The 18,051-nt window shown below is 45.9% G+C and overlaps 4 protein-coding genes across 4 annotated transcripts; 2 read left to right on the forward strand and 2 right to left on the reverse strand.

Moving 5' to 3' along the window:
• Positions 1-3,848: 3,848 nt before the first annotated feature.
• DFJ58DRAFT_733783 (uncharacterized protein) lies at positions 3,849-6,325 on the reverse strand (the record flags this gene model as incomplete). The annotated part of the gene is made up of 11 exons (XM_041386341.1): positions 3,849-4,074; positions 4,133-4,484; positions 4,541-4,619; positions 4,680-4,870; positions 4,918-5,298; positions 5,351-5,505; positions 5,554-5,618; positions 5,656-5,736; positions 5,787-5,924; positions 5,960-5,979; positions 6,031-6,325. The coding sequence occupies 11 exons, from the start codon at positions 6,323-6,325 to the stop codon at positions 3,849-3,851; spliced, it is 1,983 nt and encodes a 660-aa protein (XP_041238173.1).
• A 4,324-nt stretch (positions 6,326-10,649) lies between these two features.
• DFJ58DRAFT_846030 (uncharacterized protein) lies at positions 10,650-13,093 on the forward strand (the record flags this gene model as incomplete). Its single annotated transcript, XM_041393237.1, has 9 exons — positions 10,650-10,663; positions 10,800-10,923; positions 11,004-11,073; positions 11,145-11,184; positions 11,252-11,282; positions 11,335-11,364; positions 11,410-11,467; positions 11,524-12,540; positions 12,588-13,093. The coding sequence occupies 9 exons, from the start codon at positions 10,650-10,652 to the stop codon at positions 13,091-13,093; spliced, it is 1,890 nt and encodes a 629-aa protein (XP_041238174.1).
• A 321-nt stretch (positions 13,094-13,414) lies between these two features.
• On the forward strand, positions 13,415-15,929 carry DFJ58DRAFT_718722 (uncharacterized protein; the record flags this gene model as incomplete). The annotated part of the gene is made up of 12 exons (XM_041384516.1): positions 13,415-13,565; positions 13,601-13,681; positions 13,731-13,957; positions 14,008-14,100; positions 14,141-14,217; positions 14,266-14,561; positions 14,585-14,856; positions 15,014-15,227; positions 15,277-15,383; positions 15,423-15,648; positions 15,700-15,727; positions 15,755-15,929. 12 exons carry the CDS (start codon positions 13,415-13,417, stop codon positions 15,927-15,929), a joined length of 1,947 nt encoding a protein of 648 aa, XP_041238175.1.
• A 442-nt stretch (positions 15,930-16,371) lies between these two features.
• DFJ58DRAFT_733787 (uncharacterized protein) lies at positions 16,372-17,512 on the reverse strand (the record flags this gene model as incomplete). The annotated part of the gene is made up of 2 exons (XM_041386342.1): positions 16,372-16,800; positions 16,859-17,512. The coding sequence occupies 2 exons, from the start codon at positions 17,510-17,512 to the stop codon at positions 16,372-16,374; spliced, it is 1,083 nt and encodes a 360-aa protein (XP_041238176.1).
• Between the last annotated feature and the right edge of the window lie 539 nt (positions 17,513-18,051).

An 18,051-nucleotide genomic window follows, 5' to 3' on the forward strand; every position in this document is an offset into this window, starting at 1 on the left:
TCACACTGGACAAAGAACGCACGGAGCTTCCGTGGTTCGGATCCGTCGAAGGTATCCGGTTCTCGGACCTTGACTCTAGAATCTTCGGATGCGGGCGCGCGACGATTATTGCGAGCAAGGTTATCGATGGCTTCTGAGAGTCGAAGCATAACGCGGTCTTGTGGGTTTAGACCGTCATTTTCATCATCCTCAACATCCGGATCATCATCCGGATCACCACCGTTATCATCGGGTGGATTACCAGGGAAATCATCATCACCATCATCGGGATCATCATCGTCCGGAGGTCCTACGGCAGGAGTGCGTGTTGGGGTTTCCGGGTGTCGACGATTAAGGAGTTCGGATATGGTTTGAGCGGTTCCGTGGGCGCTAACACGGCGCTGAGAGAAACTGGTGAAGGTGTTGACTATAGGTGTCGGATCACGACGGAGGGAGGTTAGTCCGACCGCGTGCAGAGTTGTTTGTGTCTTGGTAGGAGGCATGATAGATGTTAAGTAACTCGGAAAGGTATGAGTTCGAATATACTGTTAAGACCGTACTCAAGTAGTATCGGATCCGAAGGGCTTCGGCCTCAGCTCGTGCGCTGTGCCCCTTTCCCGAGTCTTGCCCCTTATTTCAGAGAGCTAAAGTATCGCGTATATAGAGTAACGGCCAATCCGGATCGGATCCGGACTAGAAACTAACGGGTGAGGACTGTCCGAAGACAGAGGCGGATATGTAGACTATAGGAATCTATCCTAAGTCTCGGAGTAGACAAGAGTAGCGTACTCAAGTCCGGATGGATAACGGAGGGACTCAGAGTCCAGACGGAATGAGTGCAATCTAAGATGATATTCGAACTGATCTACTACAGCGCATATACAAAGGTTTATATACTACGGATAGCTAACGGAATGATCAATAAGCAAAGGTGCGAGGCTATGTACGAAAGTATAAGCAAAGTCTAAGTGGAGCGTATTGGTAAGTTGGATGGATCACGAATCATGAACCGGGAATGAAGTACAAGTAAAAGCGGATTCGTAAGTGTAGCGGATCAGTAAGCATAGCGGATCAGTAAGCAAAGCGGAAGTAAAGGATAACCGGTATACCGGTGTACAGGAATACCGAAAGGAGATGAACGATAGTTAGAGTTATATGAACAGGAAATGAAATAAGAATCAAAGCGGATCTGTGGACCGGACGACGGATATGTTCATCGGATCTGGATCGGATCTGAGATCCAGATCATCGGATCTGTAACCGGATATATGGTATATGACAATGGGACAATGAAGACACCAATCAAGATTTACTGTGACAATCAAGGGACAATCACATTAGCATCAAATAACAAGTTCCATGCACATACCAAGCACATTGACATCCGATACCACTTTATCTGAGTGCTGGTCAAGAACCAACTCTATCCCTCCAATACATATCCACGGATGAGAACATTGCCGACGCGTTTACAAAAGCTTTGCCGGCGCCACGTGTTCGAGAGCTGAGAGAGAAGATGAGAGTCAGTTGCGCTCGAGGGGGAGTGTTGGACACATATGATAGTTGTAATGATCTGAGTGCAAGTACTAACGCTGACTAAATGAGAATAGCCGAAGTGCCGGATGTTTGTCAGCGACTGCGCAGATCAAGGACAAACGGTTACTGTACATTACCACTTTGGTCACCCCATTTCAAGTACCTCTTAGGTTATATTATACCTATAAGGGTTTTCACCTAGGGGGTGCTTTTCGGATGGTCTGGCCGATGTTTGTTGGTCTTTCCCCAAGTGCATAGGGTCCAAAATAAAATATGTTGGGCATGGTCCAGCGGTCAAAATAATTTTTGTGTGGGAAAGACCACCAGCCAACATTGGACCATACATGCATGGTATTTTCCCATGGTGGAGGGGTGTCAGGGGTCCTCTTACCACCCAATTTTCTGCGCCAAAAAATGAAAATTTTGGGGCATTCTTGGCCCCTGATATGCAAGCTAATGGGTCATATAATGACTATAATGACTATTAGATATGTCTATGAAATAGGATCAGAAAACACGAAATCAGCATTCATTCACGCCCCCCCCCCCTCAGCCCATGATCTCTCCCATCTGAAAATGATCATTCATTCACACTCCCCCCCCCTGAGCCCAGGATCTCTCCCCTCTGAAAACGATCACACATTTACCTCACACCATTATGTCTATAAAATTGCTATGCCTACAGAATCATCACTTGGAAATCGCACTATTCAGATCTTGATCAACCAATGCCTGGTCTCAGCTACTCGCCTACGCCTACAGAATAATTACTTGGGGATCACACTATTCAGATATCAACCAACACCTGGTCTCAGCTACTCGCCTACACCTACAGAATCATCACTTGGGGATCGCAATATTCAGATATCAACCAACACCTGGTCTCAGCTACTCACCTATGCCTACAGAATCATCACTTGGGGATTGCAAACCAATGCCTGGTCCCAGCTACTCGCCTACACCTACAGAATCATCACTTGGGGATCACAATATTCAGATATCAACTATTTGTCCACCAACACCTGGTCTCAGCTACTCGCCTATGCCTACAGAATCATCACAGTGTCAAATGCAAAAGTGACTAGAGGAAGGACCACAGAGACAGGTGGGAGGGACCATGGTGAATGGGAAATGACTATAGGCAGATATGGGAAGACCCAAGGTAAATAAGAAAGGATAGTAGGGAAGGACCATAGTGAGTGGGAAGGAGCATATAGACATATGGGAAGGACCACATTAAATAAGAAAGGACCATATAAACATGTGGGACGGACCATGGTGGATGGGAAATGGCCATAGGGACATATGGGAAGGACTGCGGTAAATAAAAAAAGGACCATAGACACATGTGGGAAAGACCACTGGGGATGGGAAATGGCCATAGAGACATACGGGAAGGACCGCAGTGAATAAAAAAGGACTGTAGACACATGTGGGAAAGACCATGGGGGATGGGACATGGCTATAGAGACATGCAGGAAGGACCACAGTGAATAAAAAAGGACCATAGACACATGTGGGAATGACCACGGGGGATGGGACATGGCCATAGAGACATGCAGGAAGGACCACAGTGAATAAAAAAGGACCATAGACACATGTGGGAATAACCACGGGGGATGGGACATGGCCATAGAAACATCAGGAAGGACCACCGGGGATGGGACATGGCCATAGAGACATATGGGAAGGACCGTGGTGAATAAAAAAGGACTGTAGACACCTGTGGGAATGACCACCGGGGATGGGACATGGCCATAGAGACATGGGAAGGACCATGGTGAATAAAAAAGGACTGTCTAGGAATGTCTCCACCTTCTAACCCTCAGAATTTATACTCATTACAGTCCCCTGTGCACTTAGGCTTATGTATTTAATTGTCTGTCAAAGGTCAGGCAAGCTGTGTGGCGAGGATCAGAGGACTAGCAATGTCAGACAAGTTGGAAGAGATTCAGGAGATTATGTGATACAGTTCAGGCAACATTTAGCAGCTCAACTTGGACCAAAATTTGGAGTCTGACACTTGAAAACCATGATAATAGATTAAATCATTAAATCAATTAAAATCCTCGAACACCAATTTGAGTTGAGCAAACACAAAATTCTCACTTCAAGTACCAAGCAAATGAAATGATGAGGATAAGGGTAGGCATGTATCATAAGTAACTTTGAATCATGAGTAATGAGAAAAGCATACAAAAAGCATAAGAAAAGCATATGAAAAGCATATGACAAGCATATAAGAAGCATCTGAAAAAAATAAGAAAAGGACGGCATGATATGACACGATTAGTAGATATTACCAAAGGTGGGCGTGAGCAAGGCCTGCGCAGTTAGTAATACTCATATTCATCTTCTTCAATGATTGCACGGCGATCGGGAGATGCAGGGCGGATATGCGAAGGTCTGACAGTTGAATGATTGCAGCGCTGTGAGGAACCAGTGCAAGAAGTTGGCACAATGGAGGAATGTGATAGTAGCTGAGAACGGGAGGTGCTGGCAATTGGTGCAGAACTTACACGTGCCTGCGATTGGGCGCAGCCTAAAGGTATACGAGAACTGATACAATAGGGTGACAATTAGCAAACACGTTTAAAAGTTGGGTATAGCAACGCACTTCTCATGGACCCTGACACGGTGCCTCTCCTCCACCATTTCATGCTCCAGATCTTCAGTCTCCTGTGCAGATTCATAATGGGGCCGCGTCCATTTGTGAGTATCTGGGTTATATGTTGGCATAGCATCGTCAAATGCATGATGTCGACGTGGTCCATCGTGTGAATGCTCATATCGAGAGCGGGAGGGATATGTCGCGTCCCCGACGTGCGAATAACCCGAGGTTGACATAGGAGTTGATGCACGTGAAATAGGAGCGGGAGACGAAAACTGGGAAGATGGTGTTGGTGGTGACGAAGGTGGGAGTTCCTCAAAGACTCGGTTAGTAGGGGTGACACTGAGCGCAGAGCTTCCTGGGGTGGCAACGAAGGCGGGAAATGATCATAGATGGCTCGGTTAGTATGGCGACGAGAGCGCGAAGCTTCATGATTGGAGTGCGAAGCTGCCTGATTGGAGCGCGAAGCTCCAGTAGTTGAGTGCAAAGCTTCCTGATTGGAGCGCAAAGGGACGCGAAACTGTTAGATTAACACTGCAGGTTGTTTGATTACCTGTTTGGTGTGGCGTCTAGGAGTGTTGTCTTGAGTGTGTTCTTGAGTGTTGTCCTGGGCGTCATCTTGCAGAAGATCCTTGATGAACTTCTCTGAGTCTTGGAGGGAGCGAACAACCTTGCTGTTAGTGTCGATGACGAGTGGGATGAGGCACATGCTTGTGGCCTGTGTCTCAACTGTAAGGATATCACCTGTAGTCATTTATCACTCATGTATGTTTAGAGCAGCCAAAATGTACTTTCTGGCCATCTGCTGATATGCAAGACAACACTTGGCTCCTCCACCATCACCCCTTCTCCTTCCTTTGTCACCTGACTTCTTGGACTTGCCTTTGCGCTTCTTCGCCTTTGCTGCCTCCACCTTGCTGCCTCCGCCTCGGTATCGTTGTTGTTGTCGTCAAGACCTAACTCAGCCTCGTACATCGCTCCAAGATGGAGCCTGAGATACGGAGCTACCAATGCACATAGTTGACTTGCAGATAGAGCCTTTAGATCAAAATCTGGGCTGGGCGGGGGAACACCAGCGGGCCAGTCATAAATGCAGAGCTTCTCAGTATACAGGATGTCCAACATGGTCAGCCACCTGCTATTGGAGGTGTTGAGCAGATGGCTGGCCTCAGCTACCCAGTATTTAGTCAGTAAACTAGAAGGATAATACAATAAGAAACCTACCAAACTTCTGACTAATCATCATGGGCGGGACCTTTCTATTCCTATCCCTGGCAGGCTTGCCATTGCACAAAAGGCTACCATTTGGAGCAGTGGAAGAGGCAGGGAGTAAGCTGAAAGTCTTGCCTTCAGCATGTGCAGCTTCTAAGTCTTTGTACCTGAAAGTAAATTCAGCACCGACCCCTATGAATCAACAAAAGACGTACTTGAGGATTGTGGTGAGCTCATCTAACCAACGCTTAATATCAAGTTGGATGTGAATTGATGAGGGCTTTGACCATGTCAGAGCCGGTGAACAGCCCTGACACCTGATGGCCTGCCTCTTCATCACCGGGAAATATTGCAACACCAGCAATGTGAATGCCATGGGTGCGATGCCAGTATGCAGCCTTGATAGTAGTTAGTCTTGGGATTGAGGTTGGATGAATGCCACACTTACTGATTTTGTGAAAGCATCATGAATACCCATCATAAGACCTGCAGCAGAATGCGATGTAAGATCCTCAGTTGTACCCGCAACAGCACAATCCCAGTTTTCCTGTATCTCCTTCCACAACGATGTGTGCTGAGGGTCATTCTGTGGGTGGGCTTGTAATGAGCTCGCTGCTTGACCTTCCAAGCCTTGACGTCCTCTGCAAAAGTGATTAGGACTGAGTAGAATAATTGTGAGGATAGCGACACACCTGGCGACACAACTCCCAATACTCCTTTAGGCAGGGGATGGGTAGCTGCAAACCACATCTGGTGTTGGTTCCACGGAGACTCCTTGCAGGTAGCCTTCATAGCCAACCCAGCCTCGATGAGAATCGTCCGCGCACTCTTCCCATATTCTTGACCCAGTGTTTTAGCAGCTTCCAATGTCTTCTTCCCAAGCTCTTGCGCCTTTAAGATGCCTACTTGGGGCATTCTTCCTTTCGTCTTCACAAAATCTTTGTTGTCCTCATCTTCGCTTCCGTGATGTTCATCGGCCTCAACCATTACCTTGACCTTTTGCTTTTGCTTGGCCGTCAATCATGGTGGAGATGGGGGATCAGCTTCAGAGAAATCCTCGTTGTCTTCACCATGAGTTGCAGCAATATCATGATCAGTAGTTTGTTGTGCTTTCTTCTGCTGCTCTTCATCAACAGCCCAGTCACTGTCGGAAGGCGAGCTCTCTTCACCTGGCACTGCAATTAGGTGCATAAGATTTGACGCCACCTGACCTATGCGGGCAACCATTAGTAGAAGTGGCTGTATTCAATATTAGTTAAGCTACAGTGGCTCAAAAAAGTGTCCCAATGTTTGTGGATTTTCATGTAATTGCTTCATTGTGAGTCAGGGTGTGGGAATCTGACTAAGCTATAAGGAGGTGTCAGAACACTCTGCCTCTTGGCTTTATCTCTGTTTCCTGTAGCGTGGGAATCCGATGTTATCGTGTGAAGATATGGACATTTTAATTTGATGCCTCATTGGGACACTTTTTTGACTTTGAATTTGACCAAGCATTACCCATTAGTAATATTCCCTCACTGTGCTGTAACTCTCTTCCACAGCTGAAATAGCCCCTATTCTCATCTTTAGCTCCTCTTATCTGTCTAACAGGCAGATTTCTACTAAAACTGGCCTGAGCATGGATACTATTGCTAGATTCATCAAAAAGACCATTCAATATAAGAAAAATATCAAATTAAATCACCCTTTTAGGCTCATACCATATAGCAAAAGATCTTTTGGGTATTATATTTTGACTGGGCAGGCTGCTAATACTACTTAAGCCATCAAATTCATTTATTCTATTATCCACACCAGTCTCCACTCAAATAGTCAGGAATGCTCTCAAGGCAGCTAACCTTGAAGCTATAACTAAAAAGAACAGCTTCTCCTATCTTCATCCTATAGAAGGAGGAGACCTAGCCTTTGCTCTGAAGCACCAGTGTTGGACTTTGAGGACTGGAATAGGGCTATCTGGTTAGATGAGGCAAAAATCAATAGAATGGGGTCAGATGACCAGAAATATGTATGGAAAAAGGCAGAAGAAACTACTAGGACAAAGAGAAATCAAGAAAACACTCAAGTTTGGAGGAGAAAGCTTGATGGTATGAGGTTGTATGAGGTGGACTAGGGGAGGAATTCTCTATGAGGTGGTGGGGAGGATAGATGCAGAGCAGTGCATCTCGATTTTGGCAGAGTGTCTGCTTAAAAGCATGCAGGAATCAAATATTGATGAAGAAGACACCATCTTACGACAAGATAATGATCTTAAGTATACTTCAAGTTGGCTACCAAATGGTTTGAAAACTATGATATTACTGTTCTATCATGGCTAGTACAGTCTTTAGACCTCAACCCTATTGAACAACTCTAGAAATTACTCAGGAGGTGTATCAGGATCCTCAATAGGGGCTATTTCAGCTGTGGAAGAGAGTTACAGCACAGGGAGGGAATATTACTAATGGGTAATGCTAGGAATTGATAGATAGTATGTTTTTAAGAGTGGTAGAAGTGATTAGAGCAAGAGGAGGCAACACTAAGTACTAGAATTATAGAGATTATATTGGTCAAATTCAAAGTCAAAAAAGTGTCCCAATGAGGCATCAAATTAAAATGTCCATATCTTCACACGATAACATCGGATTCCTACGCTACAGGAAACAGAGATAAAGCCAAGAGGCAGAGTGTTCTGACACCTCCCTATAGCTTAGTCAGATTCCCACACCCTGACTCACAATGAAGCAATTACATGAAAATCCACAAACATTGGGACACTTTTTTGAGCCACTGTATAAAATACAAAAAATGTTCAAGACTTACCTGAAGTTTTGTGGCCATCATTATTCCCGCCATCCTCTGGGTAGTGTGACTCGGTAGAGGTACCTGCATTTACTATTAGTTAAGCTATTAAATACGAAAGAATTGACTGACCTGAAGGATCCTTGCCCTGATCCTCGTTGCTATACCCTGCATCGTGGGACTCAGTACAAGTAGCTACATTACTATTGGTTGAGCTATGAAATGCGAAAGAGCTGAATATGTCTCACCTGAAGTCCCGTGGTCATTGTCATTCCTACCATTGAGATCATTTGTCTGACTTTGAGAGATAGCATTCAGATTCTCACTTGCAGTAGTGGTGTGTTCTCCAGTAACAGGTGTAGGAGCTGGCAAATGACAAGTCAAAACAGGACGTTCACACCATAATAAAATGCTTGCCTGATTCTACATCGCCTTCTTGGATGTCAGCAGATACTTGTTCATCTGCAAGGAGGCAAAATTCGTCACATGTTAACGAAGTGCCATCAGCAAGTTGCACATGCGACGGGCGGGATTGCTGATTGATAGCGATGTGGGAAGTTTTTGGAATTATTGATGAGCGCCTAGTGAAACTACTCTCAAAAATCTCCTCTTCGGCAGATGAAGTCATGGGGTCGGTGTGCTTGGACCGTGCAAGCAGACGAGGCTTGGGTAGAGTACAAGTAGACAGCTAAGAGGTCAGTGATGATATCTGGCAGTCACAACTTACCTCTGGATGGTCGTCGCCATGGCCTGATAGCATTCTTGGGGCCAGCGCAATGGCGGGGGCGGGGGCGAGACCATTTTGGAGATTCCAGGGACTAAAATAAGGGGAAGTCAACTATAATGGACAAAGCTTGAAACAAGAAGACTTGCCTCGACATCATCCACATCGGATGCCTTCCTGCGAGTCCTGACATGATTGAGGAGTCAGCTGCTGGAGACGTTAAGGACAGAAAAAATACCTTGATTTGATCAGGCAGAGGTGGGTGCCTGCTATGATGACCTGAGCGGGTAGTAACTGGCAGGCATTTTCAAGAGAAATGATAGTGTTCCAATGATTGTGGAGATACGTGGAACACAAGTTGAGAACTCGAAGTTAGCTCAACAATGTTTGACTGACACGAAGTCAGACAATATGAGAATAAGTAGGAGAGCAAACTGAAAAGAATATTGGTTTGAGAAGGTAGAATTTGATGCGCTCGAACTTGAGACTCATTACCTTTATATTTTGAAAATGATCTGGGCGTTGTTGCAATTATCGCTACTAGTAGTGGGGCACAGCCCTGAAACTAAACATGGTTAGTGGTAAAAAATGAAACCATAATTGCAATAGTGACCTTGGCCATACTGTAGGTCAGGGGTAGTGGCTATGTACAATGCCAGACCCCTTAAAAGTGACTAAAAGAAAAAAATTATGATTGATCGATTAAGTCAGAGACCTAGCTAGGAAATCTAACTATATTGAGAACTTATGTTTTTTTAGAATCTTGGGTGGTAGGTCACCGTATCATATGGTTGAAGACACATCCAGGCCTGTCGATTGCTTGAGTTCGGATCTCCCTCGATTGCTAGACATTGATGGACAAGCTTGAGGATGACACGTAAGGGAGTAGTGCGGGTGCTAGGGACGATTGTGAGTGGCAAGATGAATCTACAAGAAAAATGCAAACCATTCTCGGTATTCTTGAACACAGTGACACCTACAGTGTATGTCTCTATAATTTCTTCCCATAGTTAGCGACATGTTCTATGAGATCAAATTTGAGCTAATGAGTACCAGTTAGCCCTCCAACGTTTACAAATACATAATTCAGCTCACAGGGTTAGGTTGCACAGAGAGTGTTTGTCTGAGATGATTTGAAGACCTGCCTACTATGACACAGGTACTCGAAATACTGATTGGATGAGGTCAAAAACAGAGGTATCCTATGTTGTCGTCTATGCGTTTATTGCAAGTGAATAAATAAAGTAAATGCACTCAGCGATGACTGAAGTCTTCAATGAATTGCCAAATAGCCACTGGGTAATTTCAATAGAAGTCATATCCTGTGTTGAAGTCTGAATGAGCATGTTGCTAAGCGAATGAAGTGTAGAAGCGGCTCACCGATGCTGTAGATAAACGTATTTGATTCAATGTGAGATTGGAAAACGTTGACATGAAGTGATGGGTGCCAGAATCAAGTTTGATGGGCATCAGGAGATGTTATGATGGAAATATATTCAAAACTCATGGATTACACTGACTACTGAGATGTGAATTGATAACGAGATATGAGACTAAGCACACCCAAGAGGGTCTTCAACCCCACTGGCGCAGCAACGTGTGAGCGACCAGGGCGACTCTCCAGACGTGAAGTCTAGGAGTGGAAGATCAGTGACGCAAAGTCAACTAATCAATGAGCAAACAGCACAAAGCCAGTTCAAAAGCGCCGGGAACCGTTGGAGGATCAATCAAGGGCAGGGAAAAGCATAATTGAGGGTGGGGGAAAGCATAATTGAGGGTGGGAATACTAGTATAGAGGATGGAGTGACAATGTTATCGATGTGGTCCGTGTCCAGGATGAAACTGTGACATGTTGTGGGACTTTCCCACAGGTTCACAAACTTCGACAAATGAACAATTTGGGAAATTCCCACAACTTTGTTTCTTGTCTGTTTCCTTCTCTATATTCCCTTCCCCTAGTTCCTTTCCAGTTCCTTCCTTACCGTCAGTTCCCAACTTTGAGCGGTCCTTCGTCACTCAGTACATCAAACTCATCAAGCTCATCGAACTCGTCATTCTCATCACTGTGATCGATCCCTCAAAGGTCCCCGGCGCTTTTGAACTGGCTTCATGCCATTCGCTCATTGATTAGTTGACTTCGCATCGCTGATCTTCCACTCCTAGACTTCATGTCTGGAGGGTCGCCCCGGTCGCTCACACGTTGCTGCGCCAGTGGGGTTGAAGACCCTCTTGGGTGTGCTTAGTTTTGTATCTTGTTATTTCAGGTGCGCCACACACTCCTGCAGACCTTCTCTGATTTTTCAGGTGTGCCAATCGTTTCACTTCTCACTTGTCAGTCTAATCGGTGAGTTTCTGATATATTTCATCCATTATAACGTCTCATGATACTCATTGTACTTCACGCACTATAGTACTTGTTACTTTAGATATGTCTTCTTTTTGGTAAGTGTGCCCTTTCCTTTATCTCACTAAACATATAATGAACGGCGCTTAGACTCTCATAATACAAATTCAAACTCTTGAGGTGTGTTTTCCTTGTGCCTGTTATCGCACCTACTAAACTTTGCAGTTTTTCATCATGCCCAACGCTTTGATGATGTTCAAGGCTGATCCGACCCTTCGTGCATGTATGTTACGCTCCTCACTTGATGTTTCAATTTACTTATGCGCATGCAAACTACAGCGTGGTTGCAATCTTTCGATGCCTATGCAGTTGCCGTCCAGGGCAATCTGGTCATCACCATGCCCAACATGGACTTTGTTCCTCAGTTCCACCATTTCGAGGAAGAAAATGTACAAGCACATGCCGATTGGTGTTTCAGTGTCGTCAACTGCTTTCAATGGCCTCAAGCCTACGACAACATTTTCTGCAATTCTGTCTGTATTCCCTGTAAGGAGTTCTACCCATTCCCACACCCGCTTCACTGGGCATGGTTCACCCTGGAGCAAAAGGACTTCAAGGCCATTCCAGGCAACTCATTTCCTGTAGGCACACTTGCTTCTAACAAGGTTGAAGGATTGGAGTTGCTCCTGTCAATGGCAGACAAGCGTGTCCAGGACTGGAGGGCCAATCGACAAGGTAAGAAGGACGTCATCATCAATCGTGTTGTGTCTCTTCGACACAGCATCTCGCGGCTCAAAACACATCCCCTAACCTTTTGTGATCTCCTCATCTTCGTCATGGACACCCAACACCTATTCCTTGAAATTCAATCCTTTATGGATTGGGTTCTCATCACCCAACCTCGCATCTCCTCCGGCATTGGAGCTAACCCTGTCAACTCAGCCTGGATGGGCGCTTTCACACATGACAGTGACATGTGCAACAAGCTCCACATGGCTGGCATCCCCATCTGGTATGTCCGTATGATGGCGTACATTCCTGCTCATATGAAGGTCATCAAACCCGTCTTGATCACACATCCGGATGACATCGTCATCTCGATGTATGCAGAGGGCAACAAAATTCGCCCTTATGACATCATCTATCGTGGTCAAGGTGGCCACCAGTGTCAACTTCACATTCGCTGCCTATATGGCGGCACAACTTTCAAACATCCTGATGGGCCGGTTGCTTCGTCTGCTTCAACAAGCAGTTTCTCTATGCCCAGTTCTTCTACTCCTGCGCCATGCTCTCAGCCATCCGCTGCTGGCAAGGCCCCTCAAAAAAGTAAGAACAAGCATAAGCGACAACAACCTTGTAGGTGAACCTATTCTAATCAGTTACATTACTAACTACTGTATCAGATGCGAGAGAGGCTTGGCCCACCCAACCGTCCCAGTCAGGTGAATCCAGGGACAAGTGGAAAGACCCCGAAAGCCCATATCTTCCACCATCTATCTTACATTGGGATGATGCCCTCAAAACTTGCACAAAGGATCCATCCTGTGTGCATATGCCCTATGCGATTGATCGGGGATACAGATTCCCTGAACCCGCTCTTCTCCTCGGTCCCAGGCTACCGGAGCGCCTGCAAGGCTATATTGCTACCTGGCTCGCTTGTCGTCCGTTATGGATTGGCCGAGTCGATCATGACCCACCACACAATTACCCTTCGCCACAGCTCTGGCGCGACTTTCTCGGCAGCGGGTTGACAGCCCAATCACAAGGTGCTGCGCCCAAAGGCAAAGATCCCGAAAAGAAGGGTCTTACGGCGGTGGAGAAGCTCAAATCTTTAGTACTAACTTCCCTCAGATTGATTCCCCTTTGCACTCTCCCAGACTGCGTGCCCGTGGACAGCTCCTCCAACTGACTTTGTGTCGTTGGTGGCCCTCCATGTGACTTCGAGTCCACAGCATTCATTATGGCCGTTCATCGTCCAAAGCCTCGCCGTCGTGAGGCATCAACCTCCCTCGCACAAGAAATATCCCCTTCAATTCCACAGCCAGTCACAATCATCTGTGAGCCTTGGATGAACACGGCATGGCGACGTCCTCATCAATCTAGACAGCTCAATCTATATCTTCCTGCCCCGCCTCCCTTGTTGGTGCTGCCCAGACGCCAACACCTCACACAGCAAAATTTCCGCCATCCACCATCTGTGTCTAGAACATCGGCACTGCAAGACAATACCATGGATGAAGGTCTCTTCAGTGACTCCCTCCATTTCTCCAACGATCCTATCACTCATCATCTCACCAGCTCGCAAAAAGGGTCAACCAGTGGCGCAGATGGTCGCAAGAAGTCATTCCTTCCCGTCTTTTACCATACCTATCCTACATTCAGTGAACTTCAGCGCTACGTTATACCAACACGCCAGGACAACCTCAGCAAGATATTGGAGTTTGCATAGCTGGATGTAGGACTCGGAGCATTACAGTTGCATGCGTGCACTTCGACGGTATGTTATTTGTCACTCTTCTACTAAATCTATCTCATGTACACTCCAGTATTGAAAGAAATCGACATCATTGCATGCCCTTGTTTCCCTGCCCCCCTCCAGCTCCTCTGTCGCGGTCTGTTTCCATGTGCTCCTGTCACTCCCTCACTCGCAGTGGACTTGCGCATTTTAGAGTTCATCCATCTGCTCTTTGTACGTCAGTCTCCCAACCAAACCGCTTGGTGTGATGCGGTGGAAACCTTTCCAGATGGAATGGGTTACAAATTGTTCTGCAAGGTTAGCTTTTCAAATTCTCATGTGTGCAGTGATGCTTTATCGTTGATCAGAATAACTTGCGTCATCGTTTTGGCAATGTTTTTCACTGGTACCGAGTACTGACCATCATGGCTCATGATCACATTTCCACCCTCATCACCGACGTTTGAAAGGGTCCAGGCACGTCTCCCACCAATCGATCAGCCCAGTGAATACCTCTGTTCTCATTGCCTGCTTTGTTTCAGAGGAAACACTTACCATGGATCAGATCTTCATTCTATGTAAGTCTGTCTCAGCTCGTACTGTACTGTGATTAATTGGTGACAAAGCCTAGACATTATCATTTGCATAGATGCTTGTTTTACCCAAAAATGTTCGACTAATCCTCGCAGTGCTGACAGTATCAACCCTCCTAATCCAACTCCAACGTTCTTTCTATCGGATGACAATGTCAAAGCGATGGAGGCTTTCGTACAGAGTTGTTGCAGAGAGAGACGTCGAGTACGGGTCTCTAGAGTGAAAGGTGATGAGGATCACTATGAAGAAGGGATGCATGTGCCAGTGTCTGTGCTGAACGGATGCAGAGAATCCTTTGTAGCTGCAGATGAAAAGCATCAAAAGGCAAGTACTCGTTTTTTACCGACACAGGCCTGATGGCCCTGCTATGTAGACATGACCGTGTCCTCTGGCTTGTCAACCTCACATCAGCAGGAGAAAAGCAACACTACGCGCTCGCCCTCCTGGACCAGCTGTTCAAGCATATACCCCCTCAGATGACCGTAGGACTTCCCTATGACATCGGATGTCAACTCAAACGAAGCTGCCGAAAATGGAATCTTCTGGACGACAACACTCTATCACACATATCCTTCGCCATTGCGGTATTCCATGCATATGGCCACCAATGGCCCTGTCAAATCGTCTATCACCCGAGGAAGCATGAGGGTTTTGGGCTATCTGACGGTGAGGGTTGTGAATGACTGTGGAGTTCACTTAAGCAACTCATCCCATCATTACGGGTTTCTGGAGTAAGTTTACATTCACATATCATATATCACATTTCTAATTCTACTGTAGTTCCATCAACGTCTTTTCGTCCTCGATGTTCAGATTCACCACCTGGACACACAATCTATCCAAGGCTATGGGCATTGGCTTCACCGGCGATGGATCCATTGCCAGACGAAGAAGAACGCGGCTCTGGACAGTTTACTCAACTTAGACATCGACGAGGATATGCTTCGTGCTCAGTGGAAGGCGCAAATTGCTCACCAGACACGACCCATTCCATGTAAGAGTTTAAGTAGTGCTCTCGCTGCCTTACTAATTATATTGTGCAGGGCAATCCAAGAACAAAGCAGCGGAGGTTATCACAACTATCCTTGCGCTGGAGAAGACCCTGGATGCTTACAAGACTTCTGTCCATGAGCTAGAGATGCAGCTTCATGTAAGCAGTGTCTCTAATATTGCAGAGGTTAATTTGCAGCTCTCCAACGCTCGATCACAATGTGCCAAAACCACTGATACCCTTCAGCATTGTAAAGCTACTCTTGGAACGCAAGCAAAGGCCGATCTTGAGAAGATGAAGAACAATACTTATCTGACAGTCCGCTTGAATGCTCGTGCAGTGAAAATTTGTATTCGGGACCGTCTCCGTCAACGCAAGTTTGATTTGGAGAGGCTGGAGAGATTGTATCGAGCAACAATTAATGGTACGTTAATGCTATTTGACTTCACTTTCAGCACATCTCATGTATCTTCAGCGGAACACAAGATTCGCACGAGCACCCAGTACTCTATCAAACACTGAGAACCCAGGATTCTCAAATTGGTCTCCACTTACAACAGCCTATGTACTCAGTTGCGGTCTCTGATACGTCAGTGGAGAGTTCCCCCTTCTACTGTTCCACCTCGCCCTATTATACGTGAGGGCATCTTTCTACTTGACGTCGATGATGAGATCTGGCAAGATATTGGTGTGAAAGAGAAATAGTGACTAGGCTGGTTAGAAACTAGCGCTACTTATCCAAATAGGCGCGAGTGTAGTATTCGACCCAAGAGGACTGCTATTGAAGCAACTCCCTTCTAATATGCAAGGGTAGCAATAGCATGAAGGACTAATAACCTATAGCGACCTAAGACCAAAAACTGACGAGTAGCGCTATAGCGATCAGCAACTAGCGACAAGTGAGTTCCGACAGAGAAATGTGCGTATAAGTGAGTAGCGCTATGCAAGGTGTTTTATGCGATAGCGCTATCACACATCGGCCAGACCATCCGAAAAGCACCCCCTAGGTGAAAACCCTTATAGGTATAATATAACCTAAGAGGTACTTGAAATGGGGTGACCAAAGTGACATTACCAAGACTTAGTATATATACTGTGTTAGTATTTCACATTAGAGTCAGTCGAAATAATAGAAAGAAATTCTACTTTACCTCTCATCCCTACTCTGCTCATAACCACACCCCTGTGGTTCCCAGTCACAAACTCCATGAAGAGCTCGAGTTGGTGGATCGAACATGCCTCCCATGTAGAGGTATCCTGCAGGTCCCAACAAGCCAGTGTTATGAGGTAGATCTTGCAGGTCTGGAATTAGCAAAACCTGACCATCCTCAAGGTGGACCGCTGACTGTGAGAGCTCCACTGTCAAATCACGATCACCTTCAAGAGCCTCAAACTGTTGTCGCATAAGCTGGTATACATCCCAGAACGATTCAGATGAGACACGAGGCTTGCCAAGTGAACCATAGAGATCTTGGGCATGCCTCCCGAATATCGGTGGTACGAGCTCAAAGACAGGATGATCAGGAGGGGTATAAATCCCTTCTACCTCATCAATGAGGTCTCCAGGTATGGGAACCTTGAGAGCGGTGCATATTCATCAAGTGGACAATCATTCAAAAACTATTTTAACATACCTTGAAATCAAGCGAGTCAAATTTATGGGGCTTTGCACAAATGATAGCTGGTATGCCATGGGGAAGAATTTTGTGTTTGTCCCTGCGGGGAGGATTGTAGTTCCTGAAATGAACCCATGCGTCTAGTTCAGCTTGGAGCCATGGAATTGCAAGCCAACGGAAGATATAGCTGAATGGTAAGTTATTGATGAGCATCTGAGGATGAAGGAAGCACCAGGTAATGTACTTTTGCAATGTGTTGTGAATATCATACAAACCCTTCACAACACCCTCTTCTAATATGTTTTCAAAGCCAGGTGCAAGGTCTTTGCACAAGACGGACCACAAGATCTCAGGCTTGATGTTTTGGTGCTTCTCCATCCATCGGTGCTGCAGTGTGCCATTCAGATTGGGATCAAGGCGGTGGCACATCATTGTTTGTGCATTGGCAACAGAGAAATTCTCTGATCCAGGGTCACTTTGGGTGATCAAAGGAACAGCTAGGTTGTAGATGGTGGCAATCAGACTAATGTGAACTGATAAAAGTGGAACATTGCAAACCTCCAAGATCTCTACAAGCGTCAATATAATATCGAGCAATGAGACGAGGATTCTTGTTTGTCCACCAGATTTTGAGCCAATTAATCCAGCCTGTAAACGGATCAAGGCTGACATGAAGGAATAAGCCAAAGCGCTGCCATTTGTCATGCTGGTCTTGTGTCTAGACATCATTGACACCTGCACACCAAAAGTGTCTGTGCCTCAGGCAGTCACGACGCCGGGCTTGGACAGCAGAGGGTTCAACAATTTTCAGTAGCCTCACAATCAGAGGTCTTTTGCAAATCATCAGATACTATGGCACAGTCAGAAAAACTGTAAGACATACCGAGGCACATGAAAGCCAAACTGCTCTCAAAGGTTTCTGCAGATTGATTCAGCTCCTCGGTGAGGAAAGCACTGGCAAATTTGCTTGACATGCTGCTCAATAGACTCCAGGGTATGTTTCTGTTGCCTGGCACATTTCCAGCCCTAGGTGTTGTGCATCCGCCAGAAACTGACCACACTGATATACCTCATCAGTTCCCTTCACCTCATAGTTCAGTACTCAGTAAGGAACCTACCTCAGCCCATACTTCTCATCATCATAGTGATCCTTGAGGTGATGCACAATTTTCACGTCATTCATCCCAATATTGAAGTAAAACTCTGCATAT

The sequence above is a fragment of the Suillus subalutaceus genome (genome assembly GCF_016647625.1).
Source record: "Suillus subalutaceus strain FC151 chromosome Unknown DFJ58scaffold_157, whole genome shotgun sequence".
Taxonomy (NCBI): Eukaryota; Fungi; Basidiomycota; class Agaricomycetes; order Boletales; family Suillaceae; genus Suillus; species Suillus subalutaceus.